The following is an 18,664-nucleotide window of genomic DNA, read 5'->3' as shown; positions in this document are numbered from 1 at the left end:
AAGCGACGGCATTGTGCTGTGCTCAGAAGTGATGCGCATTCGTCTTATGACGTGGGTCGTCGGAAAGTTAGAGGGGGAAAAAAAGAGAGGTGATTTGTAGGTGCACATCTTTGTCTCTGTTCCTCTGTGTTATATATATATATATATATATATATATATATATATATATATATATATATATATATACCCTAGCCCCCAACCTGAGGAAGCTGTACTTAGCGTGTACTAGTGAGATTATATCCACGAGTTTAAAATACATAAAAGACAAATATATATATATATATATATATATATATATATATATATATATATGAGCCAGCCACTCGTCTTCAGCATACATTTATGACTTTCGTTGCATCAGTTTCGGATCCCAAAGCACGAGGTATTCTATGAGTTATTATTCTTTTTTTTCTAAATGTATGGTGTTATGTTTTCCCCCCTTATTGTGTACTTCATCCTTCATGGGCTGTTTTGGGAAGTCATTTGACTGTGATTAATCACTGCTATGATTGGGAATACCACCGAACTCTGATTTGTCTCTGGATCACATGCCATTGAGGATGACAGTTCGCTGCCAGTGCTGAAATATTTTAGGAATATTTGAGGAGTCTTCAGGGGACGAAACTGCTGTATAGCTCTCTCCCACAGGGAAAATTAAAATGTCTCTGAGAGTCTCCATTTTCCATATCCTTTTCTAATCTTTGCAAAGTTATATTCAAATATTACCTGCAGTTGTTTTTCTCCATAGTTATGTTGTACGAAAAAAAAAAAAGATATGAATAGTCCGACCCTATATTTTTCCAGACCCTTTGTACCGCAAAAACGTCTGTAATTTCAGCGGTTTTAGCAAGACACAAGCGCAGGTACTCGATGCGTTGATTTAAGTGATGAATTTCGGATTGTTAGGAATTAAATAGGATCAGTCTATTCTGACTGCTCATTTAATCCATACCACTTTCGCTTCAGGCTGAACACTGCTGCTTTTTTCCTCCAGAAAAGGAGAGCATTTCATGTTCTATTGGTATTATGAGGCAGAAGTCTGATCACCAGCATATGTGCATGCGTGTCATTTATAAACCAATGAAAAATGATGAGAAAACCACCCACTTGTGTTTGAAGATGTTTTGTGCATCTGACATGTGGAAATACGTAGAAAATAGGATACGGACGCACGTGCGCGGGTTCATACACACACGCACATTTCTCTCTCTCTCTCTCTCTCTCTCTCTCTCTCTCTCTCTCTCTCTCTCTTTATCTAAATATAATTATCTCTTTACTTCACTTCGCCACCTAATTATATTTGTTGATTTTTCACCGATGGAAAATAACGAGAACACCATTCACGTGCGCGCATATCTCTGTTTCTGCTTCACTGACTGAGAGAAACACGTAGAAAATTGACTGCTCATGCTGAAACCTCAGGACGAGTGCTCCATCAGTGCTTGGATAAACACCCACTGCTTTTCGCTCGATGCGAATTTTTATGACCTTGTTTTCGAGCTTTTGATCGGCTGTTTAGTTTTCCTAAGGTGGCTTGCCCATGTCATCAGCGAGACACGTCGTAAATGTTTCTGTTTCGAGTTGTATTTTGAAATGTATTTTTTATGAAGGGCTGGCCCGCTTATCTCTATGTCTCTCTCTGTCTGTATGTCTCTCTCAGATTTTATCGGGTTCATGAAGGCCCGATTGTTTTGGGTGTTTTTTGTTTTTGTTTTTTTGTTGTTTTTTTGGGGGGTTGGTGTGTGTGTGTGTGTGTGTGTGCGTGCGTGTGTGTGCGCGCGTGTGTATGCTTATGGGTGGTCCTGCGTGCGTGTGTGTAAGCCGACGGAAGAATATAGCCATTTATTTACTGCTACGGCGACTTGGAAGTTTCTTCCTGTTACTGCGCATCAGATGATCAGTGTTGCCTGGCGTTTACCCGTGTGGAAGTGGTTAGCATGTCATGTCTGCAGGGGCAGCAATTTGCTCAAAGCTGATGAAGACGAGAGAGATGAGGAGAAAGGGGGCGGGTGGGCGTGTCGCGTGATTGAAGAGAAATGGAACTCGGTGTGAATGTTTTCTGTGTTCCCCGTCACCCCTCCCTCTCCTCCTCCCTCCCTCTTTCCCTTCATCATTCTCCCTTCCACCCTCTCTCTTTTTCTCTTTCTTACTAGCTTCCAGTGTATGTGTAAGTGTGCGTGTGTTTGTTTATTTGGGGTTGGTTATGTAGGAGATAGGGTAAATGCTAATGAATCCCTTTCAAAAAAACAACAACAACTTGGTTGATTTTGACAGGTGGGTGATAAGTAAATAAGGGGTGGAGTAGAATTTTTTTTAATATCCTGTAACACATACTGGTGATTAAAGTGTTAAATGTATTAACTGGTAATGAAAGAATTAATTAAAATTGTTAAAGTATTAATTTTCACATTTGAATGTTATCGTTTAAAAAAGTAGGAGAGGAGGAAGTATATACGGAATGAGTTAGTAAACTGATAAATTGATATGCCAATGAAAGGCACAGCATCTTCAAGAAGATAGGACAGAGCACATAACTCTGGTGTCTCTGTGCGAGTGCGTGCGTGTTTGTCGCTAGCACTCGGGTCAGGTTGCCGAGCTTTATTTGCAAAGGGTGTTGATCCATGCAATGAAACGATCCGCACTGACGTATCCAAACTAACACGGCAGCCAACAGAACGCTTCTGTCAAAAGCAGCAACAACAAAAAGCCGCCGTGTGCCCATGCCTTTCTGGTATGCAACATTGATTCGAGGATTAATTTGAACTCGGTGTAGGCCTGACCAGCGCGAAAGGTTTATGGATAGTCGGTCAGGCATCTGCTCCTGTGTGTGTGTGTGTGTGTGTGTGTGTGACGTATATGGATCGATCCACACACTTTGACACCACTTTGAAATTGAAAAATTAGTCCCGTATTCCAGTTATCCGTTTTATGTTGACAACTTCGGAGCTAGCTGTTCCATCGTCGACTGTCCTGAAGCCCTCTTGGTTGAGAGAGTGGGGATGTAACTTGGACAGGACACTCTCCACTATGATCAAATTCTAGTCCAGATAGTCGGGACAGCAGTTGCCTCCTCTGCCGTTCTGATAGTCATGGTCGGACACAACTATCATACACGTTGACACCAACCAGTCAACCGATTTCTGTTGGAGAGGGGGGGGGGGGGGTGTTGACACTGCACTGACAGTACCTGTACATGGAAACATGAACAAGGGGAGAGCACCGGAAGAGTGGAATTTAGTCTTTATACTACACGTCCAGGGAGGTTCTCCAGCAGCTGACATGTACAGGCGCAGTGTGACCTCATCACGTTGATGCAGAGTATGACTGCCTGATTTTGTCTATCCAAGACGTAGGCGCGTGTACTCAACAACACAAATGATACGTTTCTCCCACTCCCACCCCTCCTCCCTCTCTCTCTCACACACACACACACACACACACACACACACACACACACACAGATACGTGCTGCACATACATGGGCACCCATATTTGCATGTACACACATTCATACGCGCGCACTCCCACACACTCGCACAAACGCTCGAGTCCTTATCTTCTTGCAGTAATCTCTGTATTTAACATCGCTACTTCATATATGCATATGTTTTTTTGTTTTCTTGTTTTTAAACCAACAGGAAATTACAAGAGCACCGTTTGCTTGTTTGTTCCTCTGTCAAAGTGAAATAGAAAGGGAAAAGATTGACTGTGCCAAAACATCAAAAAAGATCTCTCACATTGTGATATTTTCCCTCAGGTTACGTGTTTTTCGGTGTTCTTTTCTTTTAAGCTTTTCATTGGCTGTTTAGTTTTCCCTGGGCGTCTGCTAACGTCAATAGCAGATTTGTTTCTTCCTGCTTAAAATAGTACTTTAAAATCCTTTGGTTCATTTTTACTTTGTCAGCATGTCTGCCCCCCACCCCACACCCAACCCTTGTTTGTTTCTGCCTTTCTGTTTCTTTCACTGCTGTTTCTCTTTCCCTCCACCCTCTCTTTCGTTCTTCCTGTCTTTCTCCACCTCCACTCCCCCTCTCTCTTTCTGTGTTTGCCTCCCCTCCCAGAGGGTGGTTTGACAAAAAGAAAACCCTTACCTCATGAGTGTTGATGGATAACAGCAAACCTGTCAATCTTTGCTCTCGCTCTCTCTCTCTCTCTCTCTCTCTCTCTCTCTCTCTCTCTCTCTCTCTCCCTCTCTCTCTCTCTCTCTCTCTCTCTCTCCCTCCTCTCTCTCTCTCTCTCTCTCTCTCTCTCTCTCTCTCTCTGTGGCAAGTATATAACAATACGCGCGTGCGGCCACATTCGCGCTTACAAATGAGCAGTCGCGTGCACACATAAGTGTACGTATGAAAACATACACACGTATACGCATGTACACACACACTCCAAGGTTGGTGTGTTTTTGGTGTGTGTTTGTGTGTGTGCGTGTGTGTGTGTTATCTAACCCATTAATCGTTTTACTCAACGTCAGGTCAATATATATGCATATGTGCTGTATTTTACTATTTGAGAGGGATGAGAAAACCGTCCACGTTTGTTCGAAACTCATCTTTCAAAGGGAAATACGTCGAAAATAGCTGGCGATAAAATGTCATAAAGTATATCGTGCATCGGTGCAGTTGTGTAAAGGCCGACTGTTTTTCCCAGGCTGCAGGTTTTTCTGTGTTCTTTTCTTTCCAGCTTTTGATTGGCTGTCTGGGTTTCCTTGGGCTGTTTGCCAACGTCATTAGCGCGAGGCGTGGTTTTTGTTTCTGCGGGTTTTTTGTTGGTTTTTTTTTAATGCTTTTCGTTTCGTTGTTGTTTTTTCTCCGTGTGTGTATGTCTGTCTCTTTCCATAACTGTTTGTTCTTTGTTTTTTGTCTCTCTCCCATCTAAAAAAAAAAAAAAAAAGAAAAAGAAAGATAGAAATGGACATGGTGCAACCCAGAACTGACAATGAATAACAATGCAGAATTACCCATACAAAACAAATTGAGCGTCTTAATTAAATGAAAGAAAAAGGCATTGACGATGACGTAAAGTTCTCCCCCCTTATGCCGGTTAATTGGACAGGGGGGTCTATGTCTAGCATGGAGTTCATGGACCATCACGGCGGATTTTGAAAGAAGAATTGAAGCCATGGAAATGATATGTTATCACTAAACACCAGAACACCAATGAACATTTGGAAGGAAGAACTGAAGCCATGGAAATGATATGTTATCACTAAACACCAATGAACATTTGGAAGGAAGAACTGAAGCCATGGAAATGATATGTTATCACTAAACACCAGAACACCAATGAACATTTGGAAGGAAGAATTGAAGCCGTGGAAATGATATGTTATCACTAAACACCAGAACACCAATGAACAAGCGCCAGACCACCAGGCTGCACGTTGGACCTGAAGAAAATTTGCTGACATCAAAAGAAAACTACGCTGGTATGTCCATTTAACAAGATCCAGTGGCCTTACTAAAACGGTCCTCCAGGGAACTGTTGAGGGAGGGAGACAGAGGGTGAGACAGAAAAATCAATGGACTGACAACATTGCAGCACGGACAGAAAAACCATACGCAAAGACCTAGCCTTTGGCACACAACCGCCAGACCTGGAGGAATCTGGCGATCAGTTTATCTGTGAGGCACCTCAATGACTCTTCACAGAGCTGAGGGAGGAGGAGGAGGAGGAAGAAAACATTGGAGGGTCGGAGAAAGGAGGTGGGTAGGTCTTTGAACTATTGAACGGGTAAAGTCGTTGAACTCTGGAATGCTCTTTATTTCCGTCCCATCTGTTTTCCCCTCGCTTGCTTGCATCCCCACCCACCCCCTTCCTACCTCTCTGGCACAGTCGTGAGTGTATAAACTGGCAGATACACACATTCACTTACAAAGAGTTTATGCATGCATGTGGAGGAGGGGGGTAGAGGAGGTGCAGGGTAATGTGTGTGTGTGTGTGTTGGAGCTCATGTACGTTTATATGTATTTGACTGTGCTTTCATATCTGTGAAACTGCATGTTCGGTGCATATCTGTTATGCATGTGTGGGTGTATATGTAAATGTGTGTCTTCATGTTTTACATCTATTTGCTTATATATCATTTATTCACCTTTTTTTTCTCAAGGCCTGACTAAGCGCGTTGGGTTACGCTGCTGGTCAGGCATCTGCTTGGCAGATGTGGTGTAGCGTATATGGATTTGTCCGAACGCAGTGACGCCTCCTTGAGCTACTGAAACTGAAACTTATGCATGCGCATGCTGACAAACACATGCGGATGCGAGCGGTAGACACGGGCGCAGACGCGTCTTAACACGCACACACAAAACACACAAAAATACACAGATGCACCATTCGGATTCCTCTTGGTATAAACCGATCTCTTTACTCGACTTAGCTATATCATATTATGATACTACTATAATGTATTATGTGCATGTACTGCTACATAAAAATCATTGTGCTCATTCAAAATTTGTGCCTCTTTCTAATACAAAATAGCTCTCGATGAAATACCAAAAATGATCTCGTGCATCAATGCGTTTCCCTAACTGCCGACGTTTTCCCCCTAGCTTGCAGGTTTTTGGGTGTTCTATTTCTTGTGAGCTTCTGGCTGGCTCTGTGATGATCTTCGGGCCAGCTGTCAGTGTCATCAGCGAGAGGCATAGATTTTTTTCTTTCTGTTGAAGTTAGTATTTTGAAATGTTTTTGGTTCACTTTCACTTCGCTTGTCTCACCTTCTCTGTCTGTCTCTGTCTCTCTCTCTCTCTCTGTCTCTTTCTCTCTCTCTCTTTCTCTCTGTCTTTGTCTCTCTCTCTCTCTTTCTCTGTTTGTGTCTCTGTCTGTCTGTCTCTCTCTCCTTGTCTCTTCCTTCTTCTTTTCTTTTTGTTCTAAGTATTATCAGTGCATGTACTTATGTTGTTCGTCTTTTTTGTGGGACATAATTGAAATTCATTCATGCAATGTTATGCTTTTGTATTGAGTATTTGTTATGTTTTCCCTTTTCAGGAGGGCAGGATGAAAACAAGCCATTTGTGCTTATTCCTTCTGTCCCTCAATAACAAAAAAAAATTCGATCGTTCGTTCGTTCTCTCTCTCTCTCCCTCTCTCTCTCTCTCTGTCTCTGTCTCTCTCCTCTCTCTCTCTATGTGTCTGTCTCTCTATGTGTCTGTCTCTCTGTCTGTCTGTCTCTCTCTCTGTCTGTCTCTCTCTCTCTCTCTCTCTCTCTCTCTCTCTCTCTCTCTCTCTCTCTCTCTGTCTCTTACAACAAATGCGACGCAGCAGATGTTATTTACCCTTCCATGGGGGCTATGGCCATATGAATAAATTATCCGTATCCCATTCTCTCTCCCTCCCCTTCACACCTCTCACTTTCTGTGTCTGGCACACACGTGTGTGTGAAAACGCAGATGCGCACCCACGTTCGCTCACACACGCACTCAAGCAGTGCACATAAGTGCATATACGCGTTTGCAAGCACGCACACACACACACGCACACGCACACGCACGCACGCACGCACGCACTCACTCACTCACTCACTCACTCACTCGCCCACCTGAGTCTTCTTAATCAAAACACAATTATTATCCCCACTCGACGTCTGTGCAACATATGTGCAAATGTTGGGGGCTTTTACCCGTCGAAATGCATGAGGAAACCACCCACGAGCGTTCCAAGCTTGGTGTTCTCTTGTATAGTGAGTGAAATACATTATATTAACGAGTCTTCGCGCTAGAATGTCATTTTTTTTAAGGATCTCGCGCGTCAGTGCACTTAGTTAAAGGCCCACTTATGCACCCAAATCACATGTTTTTCGGTTTGTGTTTCTTATGAGAATTTGTTTGGCTGTCAATGTCCCAAGAAGCGAGAAGATTGTCTTTCTGCTTTAAATGATATTTTGAAATTCATTATGATTATTTGTTGTTTTTTATGTGCCGCCTCCTCTTCTCTGGGTGTCTTTTTCGGAGTAGATGAAAAACGAAAACGATCTTAACGATGAAGTGAGTATCTTATCCCGTATGGAATTCTTAGCGTGTGACGTGTGCAGTGCCAAAGATCAGATGATGAAAACTGGAAGGAGGAGAAAGGAGGTGGTTGGGCGTGGTGTAGGAATAATGGAATTCTATTACCTTTTTTTTTCTTACGACCCTCTCTCTCTCTCTCTCTCTCTCTCTCTCTCTCTCTCTCTCTCTCTCTCTCTCTCTCTCTCTCTCTCTCTCTCTCTCTCTCTCTTTCTCTCACTCTCTCTCTCTTTCAGACAACAGAAAAATATTGCAGGCAGTCTACTCTATTCCGTTTGAATTTGCTAATGTTTTCGGCAGATCAAAAGGTGTAAATTTTATGTATATTTTTGTATCGATCATTTAAAGAGACACTGTATTCATAACACATTGGATACCTATTTTTAATAATGATAATAATAATAATAATGATGATGATGTACATTTATATAGCGCCTTTTCTCTCTAGTAAGAGCTCAGGGCGCTTTACATGAAAGAAAAACATTACAAGTAACATAAAACATTCATGGCCACTCTTTCTGCCACAAAGCTTATTTTTGTATGACGGTATAGTTACGTTGTTACATACCCCTTCATTTAGGGGCCTTGGCCTATATGAATAAACCATTCATTCATTCATCCATTCATTCTCTCTCTCTCTCTCTCTCTCTCTCTCTCTCTCTCTCTCTCTCTCTCTCTCTCTCTGTGTGTGTGTGTGTGAGTGTGTGTGTGCGTGTGTGTGTTACTCGCTTCCGTTCCGTACAGATGTGAGTGATGTTGTGTCTCTCAGTTTGACGCTGTGTTATACTCGTACATATACATATATTAAGTATTCAGTATAACTACATTTATATGCGTACATGTTTGTGTGTCTCTTAGAACAACGGCAGATGTGTAAGTCGGCCAAAGTGCTAATATCTTCACCGTTGGAAAATAAAGATTCATTCATTCATTCACTCTCTCTCTCTCTCTCTCTCTCTCTCTCTCTCTCTCTCTCTCTCTCTCTCTCGTGTTTTTATGGAACTATAATTCTGGAGACGGATGATTTTGAATCCCTGCCAAAATGCCCGGTGTCATTGTGCACCCAGTTTGCGGGTAATAAACATATGAAGGAATTAAGGAGGGGAGGATCTGTGGATGAAAGAGAATGTTTAGGGAAAATGAAGCAGACACCAACTTTGTGAAGACACGGGAGCATGTGAGTGTGTCTGAGGGCTTTGTTGATGTCAGGTTCTCGAGGTGTGTGCGTAACGCTCACCATGCCTGGTAACGAAACGAACTCCATTGAAGTTTCAGCACAACCCGCCCCGTCACGTTGATTTCTCAGTTCATTTTGAAAAGTTACCAAAACACACCTCTTCCGTTTTGCCTATCATCGTATTGACCAGTGCAGTGTGTTCCTTGCGCTTCCGTTAGATTATGTGAGTGCGTGTTCATATGGTTTTTGTGTGTGTGTGTGCGCGCGCGCGCGCACTTCTTCGTGTGTTAACTAAGTGGCCTGCTTGATGCAGGTATGTTTATGAATGTAATTTTGTTGTTGTTGTTGTTGTTGGGAACGCCACGTGTTCCGTACTAAGGAGGTGTGAGCGTCATTCTGCACTGTTATTATTATTATTATCGTTATCATTGTATTACTGTTTTTTGTCACAGCAGATTTCTTTGTGTGAAATTCAGGCTGCTCTCCCCAGGAAGAGCGCGTCGATACACTGACAGCGCCACCCATGTTTTATATTTTTTCCTGCCTGCAGATTTTTTGTTTGTTTGTTTTTTGTTGTTGTTGTTTTTGCCATTGAAGTGGATTTTTCTACAGAATTTGCCAGGGACAACCCTTTTGTTGCCGTGGGTTCTTTTACGCGCGCTAAGCGCATGATGCACACGGGACCTCGGTTTATCGTCTCATCCGAATGACTAGCGTCCAGACCACTGATTATCAGTATTATTATCATCCGTCAACCTCACGAAAGTATATGTATGACAACGAGGGCAGAGACGAAAGGCGTTCATGTCTTGTTGATATGCGACATTGCTTCCCTCTTTTCCCTGTCCAGTTTCTTTCCCGTTTTTTTCCCTCTCCTCACTACCCGCACCCCACCCCCAACCCCCCTCCCCCTCCCCTCTGCTTCTCTTTCCTTCTGTCTTCTCAGCGCCTGGAAAGAAGACAGGCAGTCCGGTAAAAACCGGACGTATAGTTGGTTATTTCTTATCACGAGAAGCAGCTGTAGGCGGAAATGTTGTTTTCCGCTTCTTGTTCAGTTCTTCGTTCTTGGTGTTTATGTTGGTGGTGTTTGCTTTGCGTCTGTTTGGATGATGCGGATTTTTTTTTTTTCTTCTTTTTTTTTAGGGGCGGGCGTAGGGGGTAGGGGTAGGAGCGTTTTTGCATTTATATTCTGCATCATTTTATCTTCCTTTCTTATTTTGTCCGTCATGTTTTTTGCATGCCGGTCCTCCACCCATATGTTTACTGCACACTTGAGATTTCTTCGGGTGTTTAGCTCTGTGAGATTTTTTTCCCCTCTCTCTATTCGCGAAAATCATTTGCCTTTGAGCCTCCCGCCCCCGCCCTTCTTTTCTTGTTTATATGCCCTTACGTGTCTCTCTCTCTCTCTCCCAGATGAATTTGTCAGCCCAATTGTTCCATCTCTCCCTCCCTCTCTCTGTCTCTTCTGTCTGTCTGTCTGTCTGTCTGTCTCTCTCTCTCTCTCTCTCTCTCTCTCTCTCTCTCTCTCTCTCTGTGCGCGCGTACGCGTGTGTGTTTGTGTATGTGCGTGCGTCGATGTGGATGTTGGTGCATGTAAGTGAGCGTGCTGGTTCGAGAGCATTCTTTTAAACGATTTTAGTATTTCTTTTAACCCAGTGTGTCCGAATTCCTATGACGGATCGGTCGCGAGAGTCACCGCCAGTTTGGTGTGTTGGATGACCGTTAGACGTGCATTGTCTTCTTTCTGTCTTGGGAAAAGAAGATAAAATTACAGTCCTTGAGTATTTTATTGTCGTTGCGTTTTTTATTTACATTTGGGTGGCCTGCATACTGTTGCATTGTAAACGAAAAAATGAAGCAGTTTTGGTTCCTATGCCACGTTTAGTGGACGAGAAAGTATCGTTCAAGTTTTGTTGTTTGTTGTTTTTTTCTCTCTCTCGTCATCGTCTACCTCTTCGTTGACTTACATACAGGGTTAACAAAATGTTAATGATCATTTGGGAACTTGCGCAGTTTTCTTCTTGTGGACATGTTGAAAATGATGCTAACTTTCCGGCAAACAGCGATGTGTGCAGCCAATGTAGTGAGCACCACTCATTACCAATTTTGCTTTCTTGCGAGTGCACTTCCATTTTTTAACAACGAAATTTCACAACTAGGTTCTTCAACCACTGAATAACAGTTGTTTTTGTTGTTGTTGTTGTTTTTGCTGAAACATTGATTTTTTTCAAATGCAGCTTTCAAGTTGTTCATGATGCACGTGTGCCTGAAACGACGGTCAGTGTGTTTGAGAGGTCAGTGCTGGACCTTATGCAGCCCACTTAATTCAAACCATCTCAGTTTGTCAACATTTTCTACCTGCTTTTATGAAGTGGTCCTTAATTTTTTGTGAAGTATATAGGTAACAGTGATGTAGGTGTGACATACCTGTGGACTGATGTAGGTGTGACATACCTGAGGACTCATGTGTGACATCTGTAGATTGACGTACACTTACCTGTGGACTGATGTAAGTGTGATACACCTGTGGAATGATTTAAGTGTGACATATCTGTAGACTGATGTAGGCGTGACTTACCTGTGGACTGGTATAGCTATGACATACCTATGGACTGGTGTAGCTATGACATACCTGTAGACTAATAAAGGTGTGACATACCTGTGGGCAGGTGGTGAAGCCCCTGGAGGAGCAAGGGAACCTGGCGGAGAGCATCTTCTCCAACGACCGTTACTCGCAGTTCCAGATGGCTCTGTTTGTGTCCGACATGGTGAACCAGCTGATGCTGAGCGCCAAGGGCTACACACTGCTGGCTCCCACGGACCGTGCCTTCGCCAAGCTGCCCAGCGACATCCTGGACAGGATCCTCACTGACGCCTACACCGCTGAGAGTGAGGCCACGCTTGGCCTGACAGCACAAGACTGCGGCAGACCGCACAAGACTAGACCAGACTGCACAAGACTAGACCAGACTGCACAAGACTGGGCCAGACTGCACAAGACTAGGGCAGACTGCACAAGACTGGGCCAGACTGCACAAGACTAGACCAGACTGCACAAGACTGGGGCACACTGCATAAGACTAGACCAGACTGCACAAGACTAGGGCAGACTGCATAAGACTAGTCCAGACTGCACAAGACTGGGGCACACTGCATAAGACTAGGCCAGACTGCACAAGACTAGGGCAGACTGCACAAGACTAGGCCAGACTGCACAAGACTAGGGCAGACTGCACAAGACTGGGCCAGACTGCACAAGACTGAGGCAGACTGCACAAGACTAGGGCAGACTGCACAAGACTAGACCAGACTGCACAAGACTGGGGCACACTGCATAAGACTAGGCCAGACTGCACAAGACTAGGGTATACTGCCCAAGACTAGGCCAGACTGCACAAGACTGAGGCAGACTGCACAAGACTGAGGCAGACTGCACAAGACTAGACCAGACTGCACATGACTAGGGCAGACTGCACAAGACTAGACTAGACTGCACAAGACTGAGGCAGACTGCACAAGACTAGGCCAGACTGCACAAGACTAGGCCAGACTGCACAAGACTAGGGCAGACTGCACAAGACTGAGGCAGACTGCCCAAGACTAGGGCAGACTGCACAAGACTAGGCCAGACCACACTGGGCCAGACCAGACCACACAACACTAAGCCAGACCACCCAAGACAAGACCAGACCAGTCCACACAACACTACAACAGACCAAACAAAACCATCCCACACAAGACTAGACCACACAAGACCAGACCACACCACCCCACACAAGTACTAGACCACACAAGACCAGACCTGACCAGACCACACCACACAAGATTAGACCGAATAAGACTAGACCAGACCACACAAGACCAGACCACAAAACACTAGACTAGACCACCCTGCACAAGGCCAGACCAGACCACACAAGGCCAGACCAGACCACACAAGACCAGACCAGACCATGCAACCAGACCACACACAAGACTAGATCATGCACAACACAACACTAGACCACATAACACAACACCGCCCAAGACTAGACCAGACCACACAACACCAAACCAGACCACACAAGACTGCACAACACAACACCAGACCACACAAGACCAGAATTTATTGGCGCGGTGCGTGCGTGCGTATGTGTGTATGCGTCTGTGTGTATATTTTACTAATGTATCTGTGGATTTATTTTCTTCGTCTGTTTGAATAGATTGATGTGCAAAAAATTATTGTCTTAACTTTGTGTGCGTCCGTGTATTTCCATGTGGATTGCTAAAGTGCTTTTGATTTGAAGATAAGATACGATACGATACGATAAGAATAACTTCATTATCTCATTAAGAGAAATTAACATCAGGTGCGGCAAAGATATTTATCATTAGAATAACTTTATCATTTCATTTAAAAGAAATTCACATCGGGTTCGGCAAAACAAGCATGGACACATACTCAGCAAACACAAAACATTAAACAAGACTGAAAAACCTAATAAACAATATAAGACATTCACATATTCTTATTCTACTTCTTCATTCGTGGGCTGCAACTCCCACGTCCACTCGTATCTGGGCTTTTACGTGTATGACTGTTTTTACCCCGCCATGGAGGCAGCCATACTCAATGTGCATGCTGGGTATGTTCTTGTTTCCATAACCCACTGAACGCCGACATGGATTTCATGATCTTTAACGTGCGTATTTGATCTTCTTCTGTAATCACACCAAGGGGGTTCAGGCACAATCAGGTCTGTACATCTGTTGACCTGGGAGATAGGAAAAACCTTTGCCTTTACCCACCAGGCGCCGTTACCAAGATTCGACCCCGGGACCCTCAGATTCAAAAGTCAAATACTCTAACTACTTGGCTGTAGTGCCCGTCACATTCACATATAAAAGTATTGAAGCCACCCTGTACACTGACTGCTGTGGGTGCAGAGGTGATCCGGCACCACGTGGTGAAAGGCGTGTACTGTGGAGACGCCATCGTGGTGGCCGTGGGCCTCAAGACCCTGGACGAGGGCCGGGTGCTGTTCCGATGTACCCGTGACGGCCTGATGGCCAACCAGGCCCGGGTGGTGGACCAAGACATCGTGGCCAGCAACGGCGTTATCCACGGCATCGACCAGGTGCTCCTGCCAGATTCAGGTGACTAGGAATCACAGTCAGCTGACTAGGCCAACTCCATGTCCGTCAGGTGAAAGTACTGGTTCCTTGTGCAGAGCGGAATCCAACATTTCCAGTCAGAAGTAAGCCTCGCAAGTGCCCAAGTGATAAGCCTCGCAATTGAATTGCCCAGGTGATAAGCCTTGCAGTTGCCCAACTGGTAAGGCTTGCTATTGCCCAGGTGATAAGCCTTGTGATTGCCCAAAGTGATAAGCATTTGTCCAAGTGATAAGCCTTGTAATTGCCCAGGTGATACGCCTTAGTGGTAAGGCTTTGAATTGCCCAAGTAATAAGTAAATAAGTCTTGCTATTGCCCAAGTCATCAACCTTGCTGCCTTACTATTGCCCAAGTGATAAGCCTTCCTTGTGCCCAAATGATAAGACTCGCTATTGCCCAGGCGATAAGGCTTGCAAGTGCCCAAGTGATAAGCCTTGTAATTGTCCAAGTAATAAGCCTTGAAATTGTCCCAAATGATGAGTCTTGCAATTGTCCAGGTGGTTCAGAGACAAGCTGCAATGACCTGATTGTGATACATGCTAATTTTGTTGTGCTGCAGTTGGGATAGAGTATCACTGGGCTGTATCAAGGCTAAAAGAGAAATACGGGAGAGGAACTGATAGATGGATACAACTGATAGTATCTGACCGTAGCCTTGATAATCTGTGAGTTAAAAACGTTAAATTTTGCTTTTCTTAGAGGAATGTCAGGTTTTGCTTTTATGGAAGGAGCATTGGGTTTTGCTCACCAACGAAGTTTTTAACGTCTTTATTTACAAGTATCGGGAGTAACTGCTGATGCACAGTTCCTTTGCAGGTTTGGTATTGAAGGCAGGAAAACGGTATGGACCAGGCTGCCTTGCTATGAACGCAACAGCAGTTTTCAAAAAGTGCCTCAGCGGCAAATCAATATGTTGCTATGCTGTGCACATGAAAAATTCCGCATATTCTTAAAGAAATGTTTTGTTTGAAAACCAAAGCTCAAATGGCCTGTGTGCAGGATGTACTGAACAGTGTACTGGATTGTATTGTATTATCATTTATTACAGAACTTTTTTTTCTTTGTGAAATTCGTGCTGCTCTTTCTAGGCGAGCATGTCAATACAATGCAACGCAGTCTTTTTTTTTCTTTTTCTTTTTTTTCTTTTTTTTCTTTTTGCCTGCAAGTGTGTTTGTTTCCCTATCAAACTGATGTTTTCTACATAATTTTGTCATGGCAACCCTTTTGTTACCGTGGGTTCTTTTACGTGTGCTAAGTACATACCGTACACGGGACCTCAGTTTATCGTCACATCCGATTGATGAGCATCCAGACCACCAGTCAAGGTCTCGTGGAGGGAGGTGGGGGGTAAATACTGTCGAATGTGGGATTCGATCCTGTACAGTCAGATTCTTTCCTGACGTGTGACCACTGGGCCAGTAGTCCACAGCACAGTGTGTGTTGCAGTGAGGCAGCCGTCAGACCTGCTGGACGAGATGCACGTGAAGAAGTTCATGGACCTGACCAGGAGAGCAGGGCTGGAGAACAGACTGAACAACATCACCAACGCCACCATCTTCGCCCCCACGGACGAGGCCTTTGACAGTAAGTGCCTGTCCTTTTGTCAGTCAGTCTGATGTTAACATTTCCACTTGATTGCCTGCATTAACTTGTCTGTTTGACTGCCGATCCTTTCTTTCTCTAAATGTAAGATTTCTTGTGTAGTGTGTCAATCGCTCTAGTTTCGTGAAGATAATTATGGGCGGCGATGTGTCCATCAGATCGCCGCTGCATTATCTTGATGCATGTACTGAGTATCACTATATTTATATGTGTATATCAGTTATTATGTCTGTGTCTCTAAAACAACGGTAGATATGTAAGTTGGCTAGTGTGCTAATATTTCCATCGTTGGAAAATATTCATTCATTCTCTCTCTCTCTCTCTGTCTCTCTGTCTCTCTCTCTCTCTCTCTCTCTCTCTCTCTCTCTGTGTGTGTGTGTGTGTGTGTCTCTCTCTCTCTCTCTCTCTCTCAGAAGCTGTTGTTCAGCCACCTCACAAGAAAATTGATAAGAACTCTCCCGACAATTGTAGGAGTATATCCCTTTTGAGTGTTTGCAGTAAACTTTATAGCGACATTTTAAATCAGCGACTTAATAAGTGGACTGAGAACAGTGTTATAAATGAAAGTGAGGCAGGTTTTAGGAAGAAATACAATACCATCGACCATGTCTTTACCCTGTTTGCATTGACTAAAAACAACTGTCTTATCATAAGAAATTATACGTCGCATTCATAGATTTTAGAAAAGCGTGTGATACAGTTCTGCTAATAAACTTATGGAATGTCCATAAAAAAGAGGTATACACAGAAAAATGTATAATGCAATAACTAGTATGTATCACGTTGTGAAAGCTAGAATCGGAGCAGGCGGTGAACTAAGTAATGCTTTCATGTGTCCCACAGGCCTTAAACAGGGTGAAGTGTGCAGTCCTGTCTTATTTTCGTTATTTATCAATGAACTAGCATCTGAAATAATTAACAAAGGCATGCATGGTGTACACCTGATACCTGATGTACTGGAAATAGTTATTCTAATGTTTGCTGATGACATAATTTTGATATCTGACTCTGTAACTGGTCTGCAAAATCAACTGAATGTGCTCTATGATACGGCCATGAGTCTTGGCTTGATAGTGAACCTCGACAAGTCTAACGTTGTTGTGTTTAGAAATGGTGGGTACTTATCGGAAAATGAAAAGTGGTTCTATGGAAAAACTAAAATGATAGTTGTAAACATGTATAAGTATCTAGGCGTCATTTTTTCAACAAAACGAACTTTATCTATTGTATAGATATGGCTGGCAGGGCAAAAAAGGGGGGTGATCAATATTTCAGGTTATTTCGATCAGTTGGTGAAAAATGCCCAAAATTATTTTAAAAACTATTTGATGCACAAATACAACCAATACTTAGCTACTGGGCGGAAGTTTGAGGTCTGATTGCAAATCTTAATGCAATAAAGTGCATACATTTGCTCTAAAACGGTTCTTGAATGTGAGTGTTAGAACACCAGATGCAATGGTTTACGGTGAACTGGGCAGATTTCCCTTGTATATTAATATGTACTTGAGATGCATCAAGTACTGGCTAAGAATTGCTAAAATGCCAGAACACCGGTTACCACTGAAAGCGTATAAAATGTTGCTATTTATCCATCAGCAGAATCGGAATACATGGACCACATCTGTTTGTTTCATGTTATATAAATATGGATTTCAGGAGGTTTGGGAGAATCAGGGGGTTGGAAATGAAAAGGAATTTCTTAGCACATTAAAAAACAGACTGGTAAACGAGTACGAAGGACGTTGGTCTTTACAGCTCTCAGATAGTGAGCGTTTCTCATTATATCTTACTTTTGAAAGTAGTCTTGTACTTTCACCATATTTGTTGGAGCTGAAACATATTCAAGCCAGAATTAGTTTAGTACGTTTACGACTTGGTGTGTCACAAGTCAATACACACAAATTATGTTTTAAACGTAATGTTACAGATAATGAGTTTTCCTGTCCTTTCTGTGATTCTCAAAAAGAAACAGAAGTTCACTTCGTGTTCCAGTGTCCTAAATATGCTGATCTGAAACAACAGTATATCCCCTCTACAGTACTCCATGTTTGTTTAATCTGACATTGCTTTTTGCGAGTGAAAACAAATCATTGGTCATGCGCTTGGCTGTGTTCCTTGACAAGGCTTTGAAAGTATGTTGCAATTAGTAAAATGTCTGTGTTGTACATCTGCATGGACTTGTAACCACCCCTATTGACATGGGCCAATGGCTTATTCATTAAAACATTTCAGTGCTCAGTGTTTAGTGTCTCTGTCTCTGTCTCTCTCTCTCCAGCGCTCCCCCCCCCCTCCTCTTCCCTCTCTCCTTCTCAAATAAGACTCACTCTCTGGTTTGTGTAAGCGTATATGCTATATATCTATTTTCATAAATCCACCTGAATTTTTAATGGTCCCTTCGCAGTCTGCTGAGAAATCAATGACATGATTTCATTAGATAAGTCTGTCTGCTTTGATGATTCTCTAACTTATTATTGCACATGTGTCTGTGTACCTCATGGAGAATTTCATTTATATTTATTGGTTCCAGAGCATGTCATCTGAACAGAGTGAAACCAGTACATATTTCCTTTGTGTGTGGGGGGGGGGGTGAGTGTGTGTGGGTGCGCATGTCTGTGAATGTCTGTCTGACTGTCTAAGTGTATATCGCTGTCTATTTGTGTGTCTGTGTGAGAGAGATTATTATGGACTTGCTGTTCTGGTGACCTTGTCATCTCCATCACACGGAATCTG

At 43.3% G+C, this 18,664-nt stretch overlaps 1 protein-coding gene across 7 annotated transcripts in view; it reads left to right on the top strand.

The window, feature by feature from the left end:
- LOC143284072 (transforming growth factor-beta-induced protein ig-h3-like) overlaps positions 1-18,664 on the top strand; it is a 92,492-nt gene that overhangs the window by 67,464 nt on the left and 6,364 nt on the right. For all 7 annotated transcript variants that reach the window (XM_076590698.1, XM_076590694.1, XM_076590696.1 and 4 more), the window contains 3 exons: positions 11,847-12,066; positions 14,104-14,313; positions 15,776-15,913. In XM_076590698.1, the coding sequence (XP_076446813.1) occupies positions 11,847-12,066; positions 14,104-14,313; positions 15,776-15,913 (568 nt within the window). The remainder of the gene's footprint in view (positions 1-11,846; positions 12,067-14,103; positions 14,314-15,775; positions 15,914-18,664) is intronic.

This window comes from Babylonia areolata, chromosome 7 (assembly GCF_041734735.1).
Source record: "Babylonia areolata isolate BAREFJ2019XMU chromosome 7, ASM4173473v1, whole genome shotgun sequence".
NCBI lineage: Eukaryota > Metazoa > Mollusca > Gastropoda > Neogastropoda > Buccinidae > Babylonia > Babylonia areolata.
This window is presented reverse-complemented; position numbering and strand designations above follow the sequence as displayed.